The sequence below is a fragment of the Pholis gunnellus genome, assembly GCF_910591455.1.
Source record: "Pholis gunnellus genome assembly, chromosome: 1".
NCBI classification, from domain to species: domain Eukaryota; kingdom Metazoa; phylum Chordata; class Actinopteri; order Perciformes; family Pholidae; genus Pholis; species Pholis gunnellus.
Window position 1 is genome coordinate 10826975 of NC_136528.1, and position 21396 is coordinate 10848370.

Consider the following 21396-nt stretch of genomic DNA (forward strand, 5'->3'; position numbering starts at 1 on the left):
GTTGTCACAGTTGATGGTAAGATTGCACATGCCTCGAAATTACAGCAATGCCTCCCTTTGTCACAAGTTACATGTATAACATTTATTTATTTTTATATCATGAGAACTGCTGATGTAAGTAAGTAATTAAAAACATATTAGGATCACAGTTAATGACCTAAAATCACTGGACCTTGTTTCCCAAAATTATCTTAACGCTAAGATGATATCAAGTCACATGGAATTGAATTTCACAAATTTTAATAAGCTTAACCGCAGGTTGACTTTACATACTTTATACACAGGAGTGTGGTGAACATGTCCTATTTACTAAGATGCTTTATATTTTGCAGTCATTTTCTACACACATACAGCCATATTCACTCATTATACTGCAAGCTTACAATTGCAACAACTTTTTGTTTGAAAAATATTCAATTGCAAGCAGGCGGTACAGTTACAGTCCATCAGTGCACTGCTCCCCTCCCGCGGCTAGTCGTCGCTGTTGTCCGCGCGTTGGTGTGGCGGGTGGTTGTAAACTATGAACGTCCGGTATGAACTTCCGGTGACTCTCTCTTCCACCGGTCCGCGTCAACATGGTGGGTAACGCAGCGATCACTTCACCTCTCCAGCCCTCACAATCCTTTTCAATCCTCACTGTCTGTCTGTCCACCAAGCGGTTACAAGTATCACTTTGCACACAAACGGCTCAAAGGTTTCTTAACGCTATAATTTGGTGCACTTTAGTGGCGTTAAATGTACGTAAACACGGTCAAAATAGTTCCGTGTTACAAGCTAACTGGTAACGAAACGGTCCAATACACAACCAGAATATCACCGGAACACAAAGTATTCGTGACTGCAGATTAGGTTCAGTTTGTTATTCTCTTTATTTGAGTACTGCCTTTAACCAGTTTAACCGTCGCGAGAGGATTAATGTGTAGCGTATGATTTGTTCACAAACAAACTTTACAACTATTTCCGGTTTTATTGGAGTTATCCTGTCAAAACTAATGGCCTTAAATTGCATTAATGACACGTAGTTTTATTTTGAAAGTTGTTTCTAATTGGTGCTATGCTTTTCTGGTTAGTAAGCAGTCGTGCAAGGTTACTTTTCTAATCAGTGATGAAATTGCTTTTAATTTGCCTTAAAACGGATTAAATAGTTACATTGCGGGTTGGGTAAACTACAGTAAAATGTAAAACAAAAATGTATTTCTTGTGAGGAAGTTGACGGAATTTTGACCACTAATACTCAGTCAAGTACATCAAAACAAACATCAACTAGGCAACTTCACATGTGATTGCACATCCCTATGGTGTTATTACTACATCTTTCAGTTGCATGAAGCGTCTCGTTTCATTTCTCTTCAGGGTCGCGTCAGGACCAAGACCGTCAAGAAGGCCTCCAGGGTCATCATCGAGAAATACTACATGCGTCTGGGCAGTGACTTCCACACCAACAAGAGGGTGTGCGAGGAGATCGCCATCATCCCCAGCAAGCCTCTGCGTAACAAAATTGCAGGGTAAGTGGAGTTTGCAGCTATTATCTCTGTACACAGTAGAAACATGCACTCCTGCTAGCTGGTGACGTCCCGTCAGTGTTTTATAATGTTTCCCACACAGGTGATTGTGGTTGGTTGTTTGCAGCCTGGTTCATCTTTGTGAGTTCACCTCAAGCCTGGTGGTAACATGAAAGTGTAGCGGCATGCAGGCTGTTGAGGGTCAACAGAGAACAATTGCATGATGGGATATCTGTCATTTCTTTAGCAAGAAGATGCACAGAAATTGACGAGGGCTGCAGCAGAACATCCTGGTGTTTTTGACGTACTGCATCTGAAGTTCTATGTATTGGGACAAACTAAATCTTTTTCTGGCGTCCTAAATAGTATGAGTAATGTAATGCACGGTTTGCATGGTTTGGACTTTTTTCATTTTGTTAGTGTGTGCGTGTGTATATGGTCATTTGGATGTGTACCCTATTGTTATCTTTAGATTTTTATATTTGCACTTTGTATCGTGACGGCTGCACAGCTATTTCCCTCGGGATGAATAAAGTTCAGGTTGATGTGGAACTAATAATATTTGTCTGTATTCTGTGTATTTTTATGGACTCCTGACGTTGTTTGTTAATTACACCTGTCAATACTCCAGTATGTCTTTAAAAAAAGACCCCATTTACCTCCCTCACAGTAGTGAGAACAATCAGAGAAAATCTTTTCCTGGTTTCACATAGCTCGGAGTAAGAGGCTCCTCTGGTACCGTTTGAGCCTTGTTTACTCCACACCTTCATCAGGTGTGGCGTTTGAGAGGGCCGTCTAGTGTATGGTCCTCATAGTGAACCAATGATGGCCAAAAACGGTGTGACATGATATGTAATGGGGTTTATATCAGATTCAAGTCTTTAAAAAAAGCGATTTTGGGATGTGAGTCAACACAAACAAGTGAATTATTTAGTATTTGTGTTAACTGTGTTCTGCTTGGTCTGATAATTTACTCAGTGTCCACATCACAGTTTTCATGTTCAGATTGTTTTCTATAAAATATACGACCAGTGTGAATGGAAACCTGGTGGTTTAAAGCTGTCTGAATGTTGCATCTCACAGACATCGTTCCCTTTGCTGGAGCCTGCGGAGTTTAAAATGTGGAGTCACAGTCCACTGTAGATGTTCGTTGTCAGTGGAAGTGAGTGCAGCGATATTTCAGTGAGTCAGCAGGCGGTAAATTACCTCAGAGGACTCGACGGCTGTAGTTTCCTGCTGCTGTTCATCTAAATCAAACATTTCACCCCACTTCAATAGTTATCCTTGAATAGATGTTTTTAAGATGTGATTAATAGCAACTCTCTGCAGCTAGATATAGCGTATGTGAACCGTCCGTGTACACCAGACTAATATGATCGTTGTGTTATTATACAGGTAATAACCATGAGCTCCTGTTTGTCCCTCAGGTATGTGACTCACCTGATGAAGCGCATCCAGCGCGGTCCAGTCAGAGGAATCTCCATCAAGCTGCAGGAGGAGGAGAGAGAGAGGCGCGACAACTACGTCCCAGAGGTCCGCTCACTGTTTCACGCAACACGACATCTGTGGCTTTGCTTTAATAACTCACGTCGTTCAAACTTTAATAGAACATGTTAGAAAAGACACAGTTCAGACGGCTGATTTGTTTTTTTTAAATGTCTTTTCCTCCAGATTTCTGCTCTGGACCAGGAGCTCATCGAAGTGGATCCAGACACAAAGGAAATGCTCAAGATGCTGGTAAGTGTGAAACACGTTCTGCTGTTTTCTTAGTGACACATGACGAACCTTTTGATCTGACGACTTCCAGCTTCGGCCTCAGACTTATTCAAATTCCTTCAGAATAAACGGTAAAGACGTCAAGTTGCTTATTGAATACATCTACTTCAGATTAACACAATAAAATATGATTACATTAAGATAAAAGCACAAACATTGTTATGAAAATTAATATTTGGATAAAATCATAACATATTACACACACATTAATGATGTCTGGTTTGTCATTGAGCGAGTATGAACCACACACTGATGAATAACATTATTAATGTTCTGAGTTTCACCGGCAAAACATTCCCCGTCAGAAAAGCTTTGAGCGTGACTGCTTCTAACTAAATATTTCTTTTTGGATTGTAAAACTATAATTTTGGAGACATTACTGCATACGTGTGTTAGTAAGGTCTTCCATCAGTCCATGAAGACATCATGTAGATGAACTGTCACAGGCTTTTTGTTAATAGCAGGATTTATTAAAGAAACTTCCCCACATAGAAATGTAAGTAACACTTTAAAACAGGTCTACAAATCAAATACCTAACGACATCACTCGTGATGATTTACTGCAGGATGAATCATATTTTTTTGTTTATCATAAACAAATGATCAACAGTCACACACTAAATTATTATTTATTCACAATTACTTAATTATTTAATTGATAAACGGCCAAATTAGCTGGATTCAGCCAGTAGGAAATAGATTTGTGTTTTTTTACTAATAAACTGGTCGTTTAATGCAAACATTTACAAGTTTGTGCATGATCCAATAGTATTCAGGCCCCATTTATATCAGAGAGGGTATAATCAAATCAAATACATAGATTTGTTTTTTTGGTTTCAGTGAATAATAAAAAAATAATGTATGAAGTAACTGAATTAACTTAAATTATCTTCTTCTAACATGAAGTCATATTGACTTGATAATAACGCAGGATTTATCCCCTTATTAGTGTTAATGAAATAAATAACCCTGTGATGACTAATTCCTGTTTATATCCCTAAATCGTGATTTATTTGTCTTCCTTTTAGGATTTCGGTGGCCTTTCCAACCTTCAGGTCACTCAGCCAACTATTGGAATGAACTTCAAAACACCACGAGGACTGTAAAATCATGTGGAATGATCCTCTTAATAAAGACACATAATTATTAATAAGAATTGTTCTTTTTTTTTACCCCTGGAGTGATTGTTATATTATATTTCAACAACCAGATAGTGGTAGCACACAACTAGGTTTGAGCCACGAATAGGCAACTGTTACACAATCTGATCTAAGAAGCCTGAATCGACGGTAAAACAAAACGATTCGTCATGTTATAAATGTTAATATTGTTATTTAGAAATCAATGAATAGGCCAACATGTGTTAATCTGAGCACTTACATAAGAACGTAGCACTATGACATACTATACTATGACTTTTTATGACATACTGTACTATGATTTACTTACAATTGTATGGTATACTATACCATGACAGATTAATGACAATATTTATATGACCTGCAGTTCAACGCTTTGTGTTTATGACTATGAGTTAATTTATATTTTATAAAGGACTACTTTTTTATGATATACTATGCCTTACTATGACTTTTTAATATTTTCTGACAAACTATTCTGTTCATTTTTTATATCTTATGACATACTGTATAATATTTTTGACTACATATTTTACTACGACTTACGATATTTTAGGACTTGTACTATGATTAAAACACGTTTTATGACAATGTACTTTAAAAAAATGTTATGACACACGAAACTGTCTTTATATTTTATGAAAAACTGTTATGACTCTGACGACGTTTTATCCCATACTATACTTTGACTTTTTTCAACATGCTATACTTTGACCTTTTTTCTGACTTTTTTCAACATACTGTACTTTTTGACATACTACTACTATACATTACTATTTTTGTTATCAGACAGCCCTCTCCGAAGGGGAACTGTAGCCGTTATCTTTGCTCTCTTAAAAGCCACCGGACTCCTTCGACAAAAACAGTAATTGTAGGTAAAACACTGACTTTGGATAAGTACCTCATATAACAATGTTCAGATGTTAATGAGCATCACATACGGCACACACAGCTCCAGTTCACTGTTAAAAAAATAATTTATTGCAGCATGTAATTGTTATTTGAAATACTGATAGTTTTCATATCAATAATACACGTTTGCATCCACTTCAATTGAACAATTTAACAAGACAGTGACATCTGACAACATGACTCCACTCAGGTTTTATTTTCTCACAGCTAAGACAGTCTGACACACAGACACAATCACTGGTTTTCTCCACCACAGTTATGTTGACAAAATAATATATTTGTTCACACAAAAATTGTTCTACACTGAACAAACACTATAGTTTGGTTGAATACAGAACAGAGTTTTAGAGATAATACTGAACACACGAAACTGAAGTTGCATCCAGTAGTTTTGAAATGCTGCACAATGAATCTGAAACCTTTACTGCTGTAATGTATTTAATTAATTTATCCATTATAGTCACCTCAGGGATGAACCCTAAGCATTATGGTCAAAATATTAAAAGGAAAACTCCACCCACACATTAACTAAAACAGTCAGAGGTGACGTTCTGTGCTTGTTGCATTTCTAGTACAGTTTTATTGTGTGCATTTGTATTTGTTGGTAGTAAATTGTACAGTTACATCCAGCAGCTACAGAGGAGTCTTATACTGTAGCAAACAATTTATCAGCAATCTAAAACCGTTTTCGAGAGGGCACTGACACCAAATCAAAAAGCGACGGTGTCTTTCTGGAGCGGAGATTTTGCACCGAAGTTCAATAGCCTTAAAAGAAGAAATAAATTGCACAAAAGGTGTAATTTCTAGGGACCCCGGGAGGTGACATGGACGAAATGTTTTAGCCTATGCACGCTTTAGTAATGGCGATGCTGTCCCCCTTCTCAACAGCATTTCAGTGCTCAGCTGCGGTCAAGTCAGCCGTCGTTTGGATTTTGTTGAAAAAAACAAAAAATAAAGAAAGCCTCACATTTCAGCAATCGTCTCTCAAGTCTTACTGAATGTGTGACGTCATCAGAGAAGAATGTGAGAAAAACGGCATCGTAACACATTGATCATTTCCTCTTATTTGAAACATGTTAAATGACATTTCTTTACGAGAGTTCAATTATGACGACATTATGAATGTGTTACAATGCATTTTGAGGTGACTTTCCCTGTGTATTAATGCACAGTTAAACCACTAATGGTCATAATCAGGAACATTCTGAGCAGAAATCCATTGCGGTTCTCAACAAAAGGTTTTTGTTTTTTGAGAAATGATTGCTTGCAAGTCTTTTGTCCTTTTTGGTCGCAAATAAACACATTAAAATCCACTGAAATGCTGTTGGTCCGTTTACCTGAACTAGTAAAGCATGCGTGTGTGTGACTTAATAAAAGCCTGCGTGCACTTTATAAAAATTCACCTCCCGGGCTTCGTACATTTCTACGACCACAAGTTTGGGAAAATCTACAAAAGAAAATCAACTGTAGGTACAAGTTTCATTTAAGTGATTTCTTTGCACATTTCACACATAATCACATAGAATCTTTTGACATATCAAAAATGCTCAAAATTCACTCGTATGTTTCCGCTCGGATTTGATAGTTTGGTTCAGCTGAATTCTCTCACCCCTCCCTAACCGTGACGTAACAGGGGAGACTCTGGCGTCTAAAACGTACAATGGAAAGGAGTTGTAGAAGTTAAGTTAAACCACTAAAGGTCAGCAGAAAACTCTTTTCTGGAGCGTTTGTCAGTGCTGTAAAATATACCAGTAGTAGGGTGTTTTGAGGTGCGTCCCAATGCTGGAGTGTGTTGCTACACTCAATATTTTGCTATATTAAGAGCATTATTTCTGACACTGTCATCACTGACAGATGTAACGTTGCACAATGATCTATAAAAAGCTGGACATTGCATTGTGGGATTTTTAGCGGAAAAAAAAGTGAATGAACACTACACTAATTTTGGATGGAGTAGCAGCTAGAAAATGTTAAAGATTACAGACTAATAATGTAAAAGTATGTTGAGGGTGGACGTTTCCTTTGACATCACTGCTAGTTTAGTCGTTTTACTACCATGCGTCTACTGTGCTCCAGGTCAGCCTTTTGACATCAAGGTTTGGTTCTTCTATCTAACACATCCAGCGTAACGGTATTGATCCTGTCTGGACGTACCTAAGTCATGTGAGGTGATCGTTCTCTCTGCCCGTCAGCTCAGATTGAAACGGGGCAGATGAGGATGCGATCCTCCAGCATGACGCTGAGCACGAGGAACACAAAGTACAGCCCGAACATGGTGAGGCCCAACTTTCGGCTCATCTTCCAGTGACACATGGCGATGGAGATGATGACGAAGAGGAGCATGAGGAAGAGCAGCACGATGGCGCAGAACAGCCCGTTGGAACTGACGGTTACAGGCTCGCCGTTGTGTAACAGGGTGTATATGAGCCACGGGACGGGCAGACTAAAACCAGAGGACAGACAGGTTTCTGTCAACATACTTTATCAGACCAGTACATCTAAACACTAGACAGCAGAGGAAAGTTAGCAAGTATATGTACTTGATAGATACTTGTACTTTACCCGAGTAATTCTACCTTATGTTACACTTCTACTCCAACACATTTAAGAGCGAAATGTTGTACTTCTACTTCATTACTGCTATAGTTACTTTACAGATTAAGAATCTACATTGAAAACATGCAATTGGCGTATAAAATAAAACGCCTCTCAAAAAGCTGGTTGGTGCCCCTCGTCATGTCTATGAGTTGTTAGCAGTGCCACCAGAGATATTTCGCTACGACTATCACTACAATCCTGTTCTTTGGCCTCAGATACAATTGCTGATCTTTGATGGTATATCGGTTAGTTTGATGTAGCAGCTGGTAGAAAAGGCTCCAGACTAACTTTTTGCACCACCATCATTTAAACCGACCCGTCAAACCATCAAATATAGGAAATTGTTCTTGTCATCTTTAGTGGTGATTTGCATAAAAATACACAATTCAAATGGTTATTAAATAAATTATTGTATTTCTATTTAATACTGCTTTGATTAAAACAAATATTTAAGAGATATATATATATATATATGTATAAATATATATACACTGATATTTTTTATACTTTAAGGACATCTTGCTGATAATACTTAACTTTTTTTATTTTTTACTTAAGTAGGATTTTGTTTGAAGACTTACTTGTTTAGAGTATTTTTTACATTGTTGTATTGATACTTCTGCTTCAGTAAAGGAACTGAGAACTTTTTCTACTGCTGCAATTAGATAAAAGCCGAACCAAGCCAGCTTGAAATTATTTTTCCGTTGCAGCTGGTACTCACCCAACAGTGATGTCGAAGATGTTACTGCCCACTGAGCTGGACACGGCCATGTCCCCCAGACCTTTCCGGGCCACGATCACGCTGGTGATCAGGTCAGGGATCGACGTCCCGGCCGCCAGGATAGTCAGGCCCATGATTTCCTCCGAGATACCTATAGTCTCCCCCACCTGTAAAACAAGAAGATTACAAATGAATAATCCAGGAATCCTTTGGCGTTTATTTTGATGTTTGCCAAAAAAACAGCAGGGACTCCAGAAAGTCAGTGGTTTTTAAATTGCTGTAAACATGACAACCAACCTGATGAGCCCACCACACCATCATGTAGGAGAAAATTCCGATCCACATGATGGAGCCGATGAACGACATGGCAAAATACCGTCTGGACTCCTGGAAAATAAGAAACAAGTTCAGAGAAACAGCCACAGAACATTATTACGTTAAACCAGATGAATAAATGGTGCTCTTTAGTAAAACATGTCAAACTGATTTGCATGTGTGTGACATCTGTTTATTTACATCATTTTCAAGGACCTCATTCAAAGCAAATAATTCATTTTCAAATATATTTTCAAAAACCGTGAATCACCGCAACCATGAGAGGTCCCTAGAGTCTTAAATGTGCACAACAATATTAGCATAAACAGCCTTTGTAATGATTCATTTTCCAGCTGATCAAAGAGGGTTTTTAAATTGACTGAAGTAGGAGAATGTTCTCAACACATAAAGAAACACTGCAGCTGTGTTGATGTGAAATGTTTGTGATGAAATGAAGGATGGAGATACGTGGTCTTCCCTGGACAGGAAGGACTTCAAATGTGGATTGTACTCACCGGGTTGCGGACGTCAGGCAGCGTGAGCCACAGCGGGAACACGATGGGCAGCAGGAACAGGTAGGTGGCCTGCTTGCGTCTGGTTTCAGGCCACTTTAAAGACAACGGTTCACTGTCGTCTTCCTCGTCCTCCTCGTTTCCACCATCGTCATCACCCCCACTCTCACCGGCCTTCCCGCTTTCCTCTTTGCCGCTCTCGTCCCCACCGCTGCCCTCCGTGGCCACTGATCCACCCGCTGCCGCCTGCAGGAGAAAGCAACGCCAGGACTTTACCTTTCATTTGACTTTCAGAATAACCTAAATCCTGAGAGCGTCGCGAATATGTGAGCACACTTGACCTTTTCCACAACAAAAACCTTTGACTCTTGACAGCAGGAAAAGCACAGTTGGAACTAATAACAATAATTGCTCACTTCCAGGAGTTAATGCAGCTATTATTTTTTGTTTGAAAAGTGTCTGCTGCAGTGGAGGAATGTAGCTAAATACATTTACTCAACATCCGTACTTGAGGTACTTAGAGCGGCCTTCACAGAGGGAGTGACTCACGCAAAAGCATAAAAACCAAGGGTTCTTGAGTCAGGGGGGGTCGGCTTATGAGGCAGGAGACAACGGACTTCTCCTCTGGATGAAGATGCGTCTGCTATCAAACTTCACATCAGCAGCTGGAAGTTTCTTAATGCGACTTCATTTTTTCTATCATCCAAATTGACAACATTCGACTGTTTTTAAGTCGAACGTTCCCGGTTGTAACGATAACATTAATAATAAGTGTTAATAGTTCACAAGTTCATCAATACCTCCTATTTCCCAGTTGTCCCAAGTTGCGATTAACATAAACAAACATGGAGTATGGCAGGAGTGTAGAGAGGCTGATTGTTATTTATCTCAGGAAATGTTACTTTGATGTGGTTGTTCATGTTTTACACAATACATGGAAAAGATTATGTGTCGGTAGTAGCATCCAAAAGTCACTACTTTGAAACTGGAGGATCAAAATCATTTTCAAAATCTCAATTTAAAACAGGTCTGTGTGAATAGTCTTCATGTTCTATTCTAGTCATTGTTTTGACATCAACTGTGTGAACCTTTGGCTGGTCGGCCGTCTTCACGCTCTTCTCTTCTGTCTTTTGAGGCTGTGAGGTGGACGGCTCGGCTGCAGCGCTCCCTGGTGCACCGGCAGCAGCACTGGCTGGCTCAGTCGCCTGAGGATCATCATCTGGAGAAAGAGGAACAACACACAGAATGACAGTGATATCTATACATATATTATAATTATACTGCATCAGCAGATATACTGTATACAGGACTCCAACACTCCAATTAAGTTGTACAGTCATCCTTTTATCATCACTCCAAGACTCCACTGTCTTAACTTAAGACAAGTAGATGATTCAGTAAACATTGCTTTTCTCTGACAAAAACTGCTCACACACACACACACACACACACACACACACACACACTTTAAAATCCTATGAAGGTGTTGGCACTCGTCTAACAGGAGATGCTTTTTATTTCACACTTCGAGACAAAACAAATCGTACGTTTTACATTGAAGCTGACAAAATTATTACACTGTGTGGGCCGGTACAATGTGCCAGTGATTGGAGTACTGAGAGATAAACATGCTCTAGTAATGGAGGAAAAGGGATTCCACACACACACACACACACACACACACACACACACACACACACACACACACACACACACACACACACACACACACACACACACACACACACACACACACACACACACACACACACACACACACACACACACGGTCCCATCTGCATGTTAATCTTCGGGCTGATGGATTCTTGTTGAGGCCCCTCCAGACTCCATGCAGCCCCACTTTGCTCTGCACCTCAGACTCTGAAGGACCTCATTACTCCGTGACGCACGAACACTGAGTGAAAGGCTCCGCTGATTGTAGAAAACAACCTTCTTCAATCCTTAACACCATCTTTGATCACAGACAAGCAACCAACCTTTTATAAGAGTACTGCACTTCCAGCATACAAACTTCTAAATAAAGAAAACCTTTTCATTGAAAAATACCAACAAAAGTCACTAAATACAATACAAAAGATAGAGGTACACATGGTTATAGCGGCCATTACATGGTTATTACCAATTCTTTGTCTGAATTTGACGTGCTGCTGCAAAGAAAATGGCCACAATACAGAAAAACCTTTATTTTTAAGCTAACAATGTAACACAGCATGCGTCTTTTACTCTGCCGATACACTCAGACCAAACCTTCAACATTTTGAGTTTGAGTTTCCACCTGCTTCCAGTCTTTGTGCTAAGCTAGGCTAATACACTTATCTCATGAAATTTACATACATCTTGCCGTCAGATTGTAACATACAACTCACCTTCAGAGGGGTGGTGATGTGACTTGCTCTGTAATTTGCCTGAGACCGGGACATTCAGAGGCTTAACTTTGTTCTGGGCTGCAATCAAGAAAATCATCGCTCATATACAACATTATTTATAATATTGGTCGAGGGATACTTTGTTCAACCAAGTCAACATGCCTTTGACTTTATACACTCACACTCTGGCCATCTAAAAAAAACTGAACCAAGGACTTGAGTTAAATATCCACTCTTAGATATTTCTATACTATGGGCTGCGAAATTAGCAACTGAATAAAAGTATCATAGTATTTAAAATAGTTGTTTGCTTCTTAAATTGCATTAACGAAAATGCAAGACATTGCTCAAACTAAATGAGCACAACCTCAGATTCTGTAATAATTCTGTGATTATTATTATTATTATATAGTTTATTTATTAGTTGTCCAAACAACCAGTGTGTGAAAAAAGGTCAGTGATCCTCACAACAACACAGAAACAACTGGATGCAAACAAACACACATGCAACCATCCAATTTAAACAAACAACCATCGAATACAACAACATCCAAGATATCCAAAAAAACAGTTCAAAAACATTTCTGGGACAGAAGCAGATCCGACTGACCACAACAACAACAACAACAACTACAACTACAGACGGGGGACACAAATGTCTTACCTTTCCTCTGTACTGACCCCTCCCCTCTGACATCCCCATTAAAGGATGTCTCTGATTGGCAGAGACACACATTAAACTAAATTCTGAACATCTTCAGTCTCTTCCGGTTATGTGACACTTTAATCACATGCAGCTATATACATAAATTGCACAATATAACAAGTTTTCATGTTATACAACTTTATACAAGATGAATAGTTTCTTGTTATAACAATAACTATTTCTTGTTATAACGTAATATTTTACGTTGTAATAACCTGAAAACATCTTGTTATAACATGATACTGATCCGTTTTCTAGTGTGGCAGCAATACGCTGCCATACTCGTGGAGAGGATTGTGATTTGTTCACCGTTGTTCTTTTGTTTGAGTTACTGAATGTACTCACGAACTACAACCACAACAAGACACATGACAGGAAACAACGGCGAGGCGACAACATGTTGCCGCTCTTACCTCTTTTGGTTTTCCTCTGGACAGCGCCTTTAACGGGGACCTCTAAGGATGGAAACCCACAGCAGCCATTTTAACTTCTTGGCCATCTGAGATTTACGTATTGTCTATGTGACCGCACGCTGTGTCCACTCAAACCGATATGAGGTCATCACCTGCCTGAGCTGTTCGGTGCCTTCAAACACATTTGTAACTTTCTAAAATATCTGCATGTGATGTGACTTTGTTTGACCAGTTGTCTACAGGAACAAAAAAATGACATAAACTCAGCAATGCGTCACCAGGGGCATCACTACAGAAGCCCTGAGAAACAGGAGGAAATAAATCTATTTTCTTAGTTTGATCTAAAGTATTTTCTCTCCTGTGTTTATGACTAACAGGAGAGTTCTGCAAGGATATTATTTCTAAGTTACTTATATTTATTCCTTACATTTATGAAATGTGAAAAATACAAATAACAGGTGAAATATTTTTGGTCAGCATATCTTTTTTCTTCCAGATGAGTTTTATTTTAAATAACTTGCTAACCCCCCAATATATGCACCTTTTGTTTGAGTGCACCTAGAACTAAACTATTTCCCACCTGTTTCCCACTTTTTGTTTACCTGATCTTAAGTGAGAAAAACATTAGCCCAATTCTTTTTCAGATTTATACATTTCTATATATTATATTATATATATATTATATATATTCCTATTTCTCCATGTTTTTGTGACCAATGGGGAAAATAACTTTTCAAATTGGTTGAGTATTTTGGGAGAATGCTGCAGACTACAGCTTCTAAAGTTTTTGTGTCATTTTGTCATGGAAATGACCATACAGAGAAATAAAACGTTATTTTTTAATGTTTTGCTTGATGTGGCGACAACTGGATCAAGCAAAAGGGGAAGAAAACGTTTTATTTCTCTGTAGGCTCCTAATAACAATCAGAGCCTGTCGGCTGCAAAAGCAAGCAGTTTTATTGGACGTCCATTCACGGTGAGGAGTTGCTGATTACATTGCAGGTGGTTTAGCGGCTGCCGTGAGTAGCGTACTGCCTTAATTCAAAAAATTGTTAAACACAAAAACATGGGAAAATATAGGGTCCAGGTTTAAAAATACCAAAATGACCCTTTAACAATGTAAAGTATTTTAGGAAGAGGATCTTTCCTTTAATGGTACTTTTACCTAAGTAAATAATCTGAATACTTCCTCCACATCTGTATTTCTGTAACACAGAAAACTGGTTTAGTTGTCAGGAAGCTGAACCTCCTCAGGTTCATGTCTAAGATGCTGACAGTTTACCACAGTAATGACACGGAGCCGGCCTCAGCTGCTGCTACTGTACACCGTCTCCACAGAGATAAAGAGCTTGGTCTGTTAGCTCGCTGGCTCTTATCCAGCTGTTATTAGCCTCTATTCAAAAGCTGATTAGGATCAGTGGTGGCCGAGTGCTGTGAGAGCGAGGGAACAGCGGCCCAGGGAGTTTGAGGACGGGCTGAAGGTCGCGTTGGTTCACCGCTCTGCCCTGACTTATAGGACGGGACCGGACGGACAGACCAGGACAGAGTTAAGTCACTGCGTCCTAGAGCTGGAACATTTAGTCGATCAGCAGTAAATTAATCGTTTCAGTAATTTTTTTAGCAGGAGTTCACCAACTCCAGCTCCTCAGATTGTATGCATTTATGTCATATATGATATAAATAAGACACATTTATCATTGTCAACAATTCTGCTTTATATAAAAGAATCATTAGCTGCAGCTCTTCTGCATCCAACAGCACAGTGTGCAGTGGGATATTATTACAATGTGGTGCAGAAATAACACTACAGTATCAAGTTAAGGTGTACAGAAATACCCATTGTTGCAATTAAACAATATCCAAAATGCTGTCTAAAAGTGAAGAGTATTTATTTGCAGACAATTTGCAAGAATCTGTTTTCCTTCATTCTCAACTTTAAAGGGCAAGTTCTAATAGTTTTAGGGTGATCGTGACAAAATAGTATATTTGATGAACTGAGAAACTGTAGAGCATTCAGACACAGTAATTGGTTATTTTATAAGTTCTCTTAAATGTAATTTTCTTTTTGGTTTATTTGTTTTGTTGTATTTTGCACCTCAAAGCCACTGCAGATTTATGAAAATCTATGAAAACATTTTCTCTCACACACGACACTAGAGAAAATCTGCCTTTAAAAAACCTTTAAGGATCAAATGCAAAAAAAAGGGGCGCACATAATAAAAAGCTCCTCAAGCAACAGGCTGCAAATTGGATCTCAGTACTGCAGAAACTATGGTTGGTTCTGGTCGTTACCTTCTCCCAGAGGGTCCAGCGTGTGGATCATCAGCTGGAAGATGGTGCTCCTCAGTGAGGTGTTGTGGAGGGACGCAAAGCTGCCGCCTCGCTGCAGGGTGGGACGCGTCTACAGGGCAGCAGACACAAAGTCAGAAACCACACTGCATCAACAACTTCAATGCAATGTGAAGTTGAACAAGTGCAAAGCTTTGAAGGCCAATAGCACCAATATCTTCTGTGATTAAAGAAGCAGTGTGTAGAATTTAGTTTCATCTAGCGGTCGGTGAGATTGAAGGATTGGTGTTGTAGAATTATTGATTGTCGGATACCTTTTAAAAGTAAACACAGGGTCAGGGTGCACAAGCAAAAGCTGCCCGCTAAATGGAAGACTGCGACACATTCTCTGCCAACTATTGTATATTGCTATCTGGGCATCTTAATATGACCTTTTATATTGGCATTTCCACAATGTACTCTGGCAGTGTGTTCAGAACGCAGCATTTCCTTTTTATAAAGGAATGAGCTCTTTGGAAAAGACAGACAGTCTCTTTAACATGAGAGCTAAACGTTTGCGTACTGCCAGGTGCTGTCAGATCGATCCCTGGGCGTCATAGCATCGATTTGACACGCATATAAATATTGTGTTGAATTTAGACAGGTGGTGCTTTGTTTATGTTTTATATCGGGTTCTGCAATAATTAGTTGGACAGAATATGATAAATGTCTATGCATGACCTGAAAACTAATATAATTGTTACTATTTTAATTGCGGAGAAAGCCGTGACATTTGTTTAGTGTTTAACGGATATTTGTTGGGAATCGAGACACCCAGCTTGAAACCTGGACACTCCCAGACAAACCGCGACGTCTGGTCACTGTATTCTAACCCACTATGTGGAAGCAGGTGTTTTCCTGGAACGTGTTAGCATTTAGCCTCAGTCTTGTAGCACAACCACATCATGTATTCAGCCGGTGCTGCATTGCATATTTATGAAACTGCTTTCATAGGGTTCTCATTTTAATACGAGTTGTTTTCAGACAATTCATTTAGCTAACGTTGGCTTAATTAGCGAGCGAGCTACAGCTGATAAAATTTGCTTATCAGTTGTGGTTTCAACCGTGTAAAATCAGTTGCAGTCTAGAAATGAAAAACTGCTTTTGTCAAACTTTTTCTGAAATCAATGAGCCATTGTTTCAAAGACTACTCAGAATTGCGATGGTAAATCTGCCACCCTTATCAGTTAGTTTAATTTTACACACTAAATGTAGCATTTAACTGTATAGAATACCTTAAACAGCCTTGAAATCAACTTTTTCTTGACTTGCAGATGTTATTTTACATTACTGCACAAGAGGGGTAAGAATCTCTGGGGCTAATTTCTGCCTTTACATGAGGAATTCAATTACCAACATCATAACTGAGCAATTCACTGAATAAGGAAAATGACCATAGCAAATAAGGTGCAATAAATTGGAAGCTCTAATACTGACAGCCATTTAATAAATTACCAAAATGAAGAATGTCAATCCAACATCAGTCCACATCAACACTAGATTTAGCTTTTCGTACCTTGAGTCTTGCTTTGTCATCATCTTGTGGCGGTGTGTTGCATTGAGGGGAGCCTGGAGGTGGTTCAAGTTCATGTTTGGATTTATCTTTAGCCTTTGGGACAGCAGGAGGAAGTGCAGCAGGAGGAGGTGCAGCAGCAGCAGCAGCAGGAGCAGCAGGAGGAGGAGGTGGTGCTGGTGGAGATTCACTCTCCTGTAAATTTAGTGACAACATAATCAGTTAGCAGCACCTCAGTTTCCCTGTGAACATATACAGAGATTTGTTTGTTTCATTGTCAAACAATGAAACAACATCACACATTTAGTTGTTCAGATTTCCTTTGCCAAAAATCTAAAATGCTTGATTTAAAAGGTACTAAAATAGAAATTAAGAGCATTAATATAGCGGCAAATAACGATTTGCTTTGTACAGATACAGTGGAGTAATGTCTACCTGAAGAGAGAATGAAGTCGCTGTGTCTGTTGCAATCCAAGCTTCTCTGTGATTGTGTACATAGCCGGTCCAGCCACGCATGCATGCGAGTGCATGCGAGTGCATGCGAGTGCATGCGAGTGCATGCGCGTGCATGCGCGTGCATGCGAGTGCATGCGAGTGCATGCGAGTGCATGCGAGTGCATGTTTGTGTGCATCACTGACTAGACAATTACCTCTCTGCACTGTGCGTATACAGTGTAAACGCCTGTTTGCACAGTTAGCTACTAATTGCCGGCTCAGCAGTTGCCTTGTGGAGGCAATCCCTCAATCTTGTGCTCTTAATTTGGAATTCAGCACCTTTAATCCTGACAGTTTGGTCTTAAGCACAACCTAAACCAATATAAAATCTGCAGACCGGCAAGGAACATTTCTGGGGGGTGACTGGTGGATGTATTGACGGGTGGACTTCTCAATCACAGGTGTGCAACAGTGTTCTGTTCTGTACAGTAATCCAGTCACTATAGCATGTATGATTTAAGACTTAAGCCTTAAAGTTGATCCTGCTTTATTACTTCACCTTGAGGCCCCGTGTGGTTTTAAAAATATGGTTTTAACACTATCATTATGACGGCTGATATTGTGCTTACATGTTGCATATAAATGAAGTTGTTGTCTAACCCAGGCCTGTGTAATATCGTAGCAAAGGAAGACTACATATAGTGCAAACAAAAATGGAGGGGGCTGGAGGCCTGTGGCTGTTAGAGGATCGATGTCTCACTTGCCTTTGGACTTGGTTCAAAAGACTTGTTGAAATGAACTGACCTGGTTATTTATTTTTTAAACTCTTGGTCAAATCACAGACGCACTCTCAAGTGCAGATGTGGCACAAACGTTGAGGCAAGGACAGTTTGGTATTCTCATCGTAACCGCTCTTACTTTTCCCTGTGAGGCATGCTGGTATGAATACTGTAAGTCAGATTCACTAAACTCTCTTTACTGCACAAACCCGATGATGAACATCACCTGGTCAGCTCCGTTTGTGGGCAAATAAAAAAAAAAATGTAAAAAATGGACCTGAAAACATCCCTAAAGCTGTCATCATTAGTAGTGACAAAACAGCAGCGGTTTGACATGCAGTTAGATGCTAAAACATGATGATGAATGACGTGATACATTACGGGTGATTACCAGAAGGACATGTGTTCCTTCTGGATAACAACTTCCAGAAGGACCCAGAGGGAGTTGCTGCAGTGGTACAACTACTGAATTGAATGAGCTGCAGAGCTAAATGAAATCTGTTCCCAGTTAATTGGCAAACCATTATGCACATCACATTGTTGCGATAAAACAGAATATTAAATTTGAAAGTACATTATTTTACTTTATTACTTATTTCAATTTTAGTTGGTTGTTATTCAATCAGATACACAGTAAAATACAATCTATCAAATTTCTCCTTCGTGCAAATTAATCTGTTCTTAAGTGATTCCTGCCTGAGTCCTCTGTCTCTGCAACATGATCCTTAATTCCCTGTGTCCTACTTTCAACAGGTATCCTTCTCTAAACAGATTAAAGAGACACGACTGTAAATACTTAAGAAGTGTTGGACAATGCATATACTGGAATTCCCGGAAGAGGATACTTTAGATTCCAGTAATTGTGACCCAGTAATGTGGCAGCATGCGTCATTACGTCCAGTGTCATCACTGAGGGAGCACACACTGTCTGCAGACGTGCTTCAGGCTTATTGAAGAATGTGCTGGCAGTACTTGAAATACTGAAACACAGCTCTGCATGTTAATTGCGGACTCAGACATTTACTGCTTTCTGGGAGCAGCAAGAAGCCGTTTAATCTTCAGGCATTGTACAGAAAAAAAGCCCTTTAAAAATACACTATTCCTTTGTTTGTTTGTCATTCGAAATGAAACAACCATCTCTGCATACTGGTATTTCAGGGCTGTGGCAGAGACAGAGTGACGTTTCAATCACTTCATTACTGTGACACGCTGTCTGTGACACCTGGAGTCCTTTCTGTTCAGCATCATCAAAGGATTTTACACAAATACAGGGCATCACCTGCTCAGACCCACAAAATCACTGTCCCTCTTTCATTGCATCTGAGCAGGCAGCAGTTCCAACTGGGAGGAGATGAAAGGCTAGAAAATATTCTGTGTACAGATGGAAGTCGATCTGGTAACAACTGCTCTGCAGAGACATCTTTGTTGTCTGCATCTTTTGTTATATCTGGTTGTATGTTCTTCCTGCTCTTCTTTTTTAGATGTTGGTTGCACAACAGCAAAATAGTCTTAAATCACCACCTGTTAGAGTTCATTCAACACTTAAAATTGCAATTATAAAACTAAAATAATTCGTTATTAAACTTTTGTTTGAAATAAGTAAGAGTTATTTTTACTGGTATATTGCAGAACAACTTGCACTGATCGTCAAATGAACAATACATTTCATTTTGCAATAATTTGCCATATTCTGGTGTTAAATATTATTATCAGGAAAATATTCTGTGCGATATTGATGTAAAGGGCAACGAACAAATATATATGTTTTAAAAATGACTTAAATGTTTAATGTATTTTTTTAAATTGTTGTTGATTGCCGATTGTTTCTGTTGATTCACTAATCATGTCTCCTACTTTTAACCGAATGACACTAGAGTCATTTCTGCTCTTAACAGGCACATAACTGATCAGAAATTACATTTATATTGCTATTATCACTGGATTCTTTTCAGTGCATCATGAATTAGATGCATTTGACGTCGCAAATGAAGGAGCCAAATTGTGGCTGTAATCAGTTATTTAGAGCTGCCAGTGTTGAATGGAGAGCTGATTGTTCAATCACATATCTGATTGGACACTGAGGCAATATGTAAGCTATCAAATCAGCTTTGATGGACACAGACTGGTAGGCAGAGGGATGTTTTCTACAACAGATTCAGATTCAATTGTTGTGAATTACAAGGTATCCATCTTTAAGCCACTTTTGCCCCAGACGTGTATCACCAACTGACCTTCTCCAGCTCCTCTGCGGTCCACACCTTGACGATATTCATGTGCCTGTTGATCAGGGTCTTGACCACATGCTCGATCTGCCTGTTGAACTTCATGAAGCTCACGTAGCTGATGTAGCCCATCAAGAGCGTCAAGCTCTCCCACCACAGGATCGTGTTGTCCAGGAAGAAGACGATGAGCATCATGAGGTCAAGGATGTAGAAGGTAACGTCTCTGAAGAGCGGCCACCAGGTCAGATGCAGCATCTCCCGGGAGAAGATGGCGCACATGCCGATCACAAACAGGATGTTGAAGACGGCCGAGCCCACGATGGTGCCGATGCCCACGTTGCTGTGGGAGATGAAGACGCCGATCAGGGAGGTGAAGAGCTCCGGGGCAGAGCCTCCGGCCGCCATGAAGGTGGCCCCGGCCACGTCGTCAGAGATCTCCAGCCTGACGGTGATGACCTCCAGCCCGGGAACAAAGAACTCGTCACAGACGATGGCCAGGGCGACAAACATGTAGACCATGCCTAGGACGTGCAGGGCCACCCAGCCCTGCTGTCGCTCCTCCACTGTGAAGAGGTCCTCGGGGTAATCGCCCTTCTTGTGAGGGGGTTGAGGGGTGGCTGTAGTGGTTGGTGGCGGTGGAGTTGGAGGAGTTTGAGGATCTACGTAGAGACACTGTTCTATATCCGTCCTGTTGACGAGTATCACTAAAGGAGGTTTGGTCCTCTCAGGTGAGACAACCTCCACATCCGTCTCATTGGATGCGATCACCTCCCGAATGCTGACCTTCACAACATCATCACCGAGAGCGTCATCCGTCTGGGCGGAGGCTGGCGGCTCTGACAGCCGGGCCTTCAGAGTCAGCGTGTAGACGAAACACAACAGCACACCTGAGATGAGGAAGAGGACGCGACTGCGCTTGAGTCTCCTCCTCGGAGGCGAGCGCACCTTCATTGCCCTCGTTGTCTCGACTCCAAACATGGAAGTTATGTCAGATGCATTGCTATTCCTTGATGGCTCCAGCTCCGTTATGTGGCGAGAAGACGCCGCCGACAGGGAGGAGACGCACACACGTACGCAGAGTGTGTCTCATCTTTTACAGCGGGCAGCTTCAACATGTGGAAAGACTGGAAACAGATAA

The 21396-nt window shown here is 40.1% G+C and overlaps 2 protein-coding genes across 2 annotated transcripts; one reads left to right on the forward strand and one right to left on the reverse strand.

Moving 5' to 3' along the window:
* Positions 1-534: 534 nt before the first annotated feature.
* LOC306697564 (small ribosomal subunit protein eS17-like) lies at positions 535-4434 on the forward strand. The gene is made up of 5 exons (XM_079161554.1): positions 535-578; positions 1354-1505; positions 2930-3035; positions 3174-3239; positions 4307-4434. Exons 1-5 carry the CDS (start codon positions 576-578, stop codon positions 4382-4384), a joined length of 405 nt encoding a protein of 134 aa, XP_079017680.1. The 5' UTR covers positions 535-575; the 3' UTR covers positions 4385-4434.
* Positions 4435-7522: 3088 nt separating this feature from the next.
* Positions 7523-21209, reverse strand: LOC306696860 (sodium/potassium/calcium exchanger 2-like; the record flags this gene model as incomplete). Its single annotated transcript, XM_079160578.1, has 9 exons — positions 7523-7772; positions 8649-8815; positions 8946-9035; positions 9479-9721; positions 10564-10694; positions 11863-11940; positions 12527-12577; positions 15274-15382; positions 20268-21209. The coding sequence occupies 9 exons, from the start codon at positions 21207-21209 to the stop codon at positions 7523-7525; spliced, it is 2061 nt and encodes a 686-aa protein (XP_079016704.1).
* Between the last annotated feature and the right edge of the window lie 187 nt (positions 21210-21396).

Coding starts and splice junctions, on each gene's coding strand:
- LOC306697564 (XM_079161554.1), top strand. Junction 1,506..2,929: donor CTGCGTAACAAAATTGCAGG/GTAAGTGGAGTT, acceptor TTTGTCCCTCAG/GTATGTGACTCACCTGATGA. Junction 3,036..3,173: donor GCGACAACTACGTCCCAGAG/GTCCGCTCACTG, acceptor CTTTTCCTCCAG/ATTTCTGCTCTGGACCAGGA.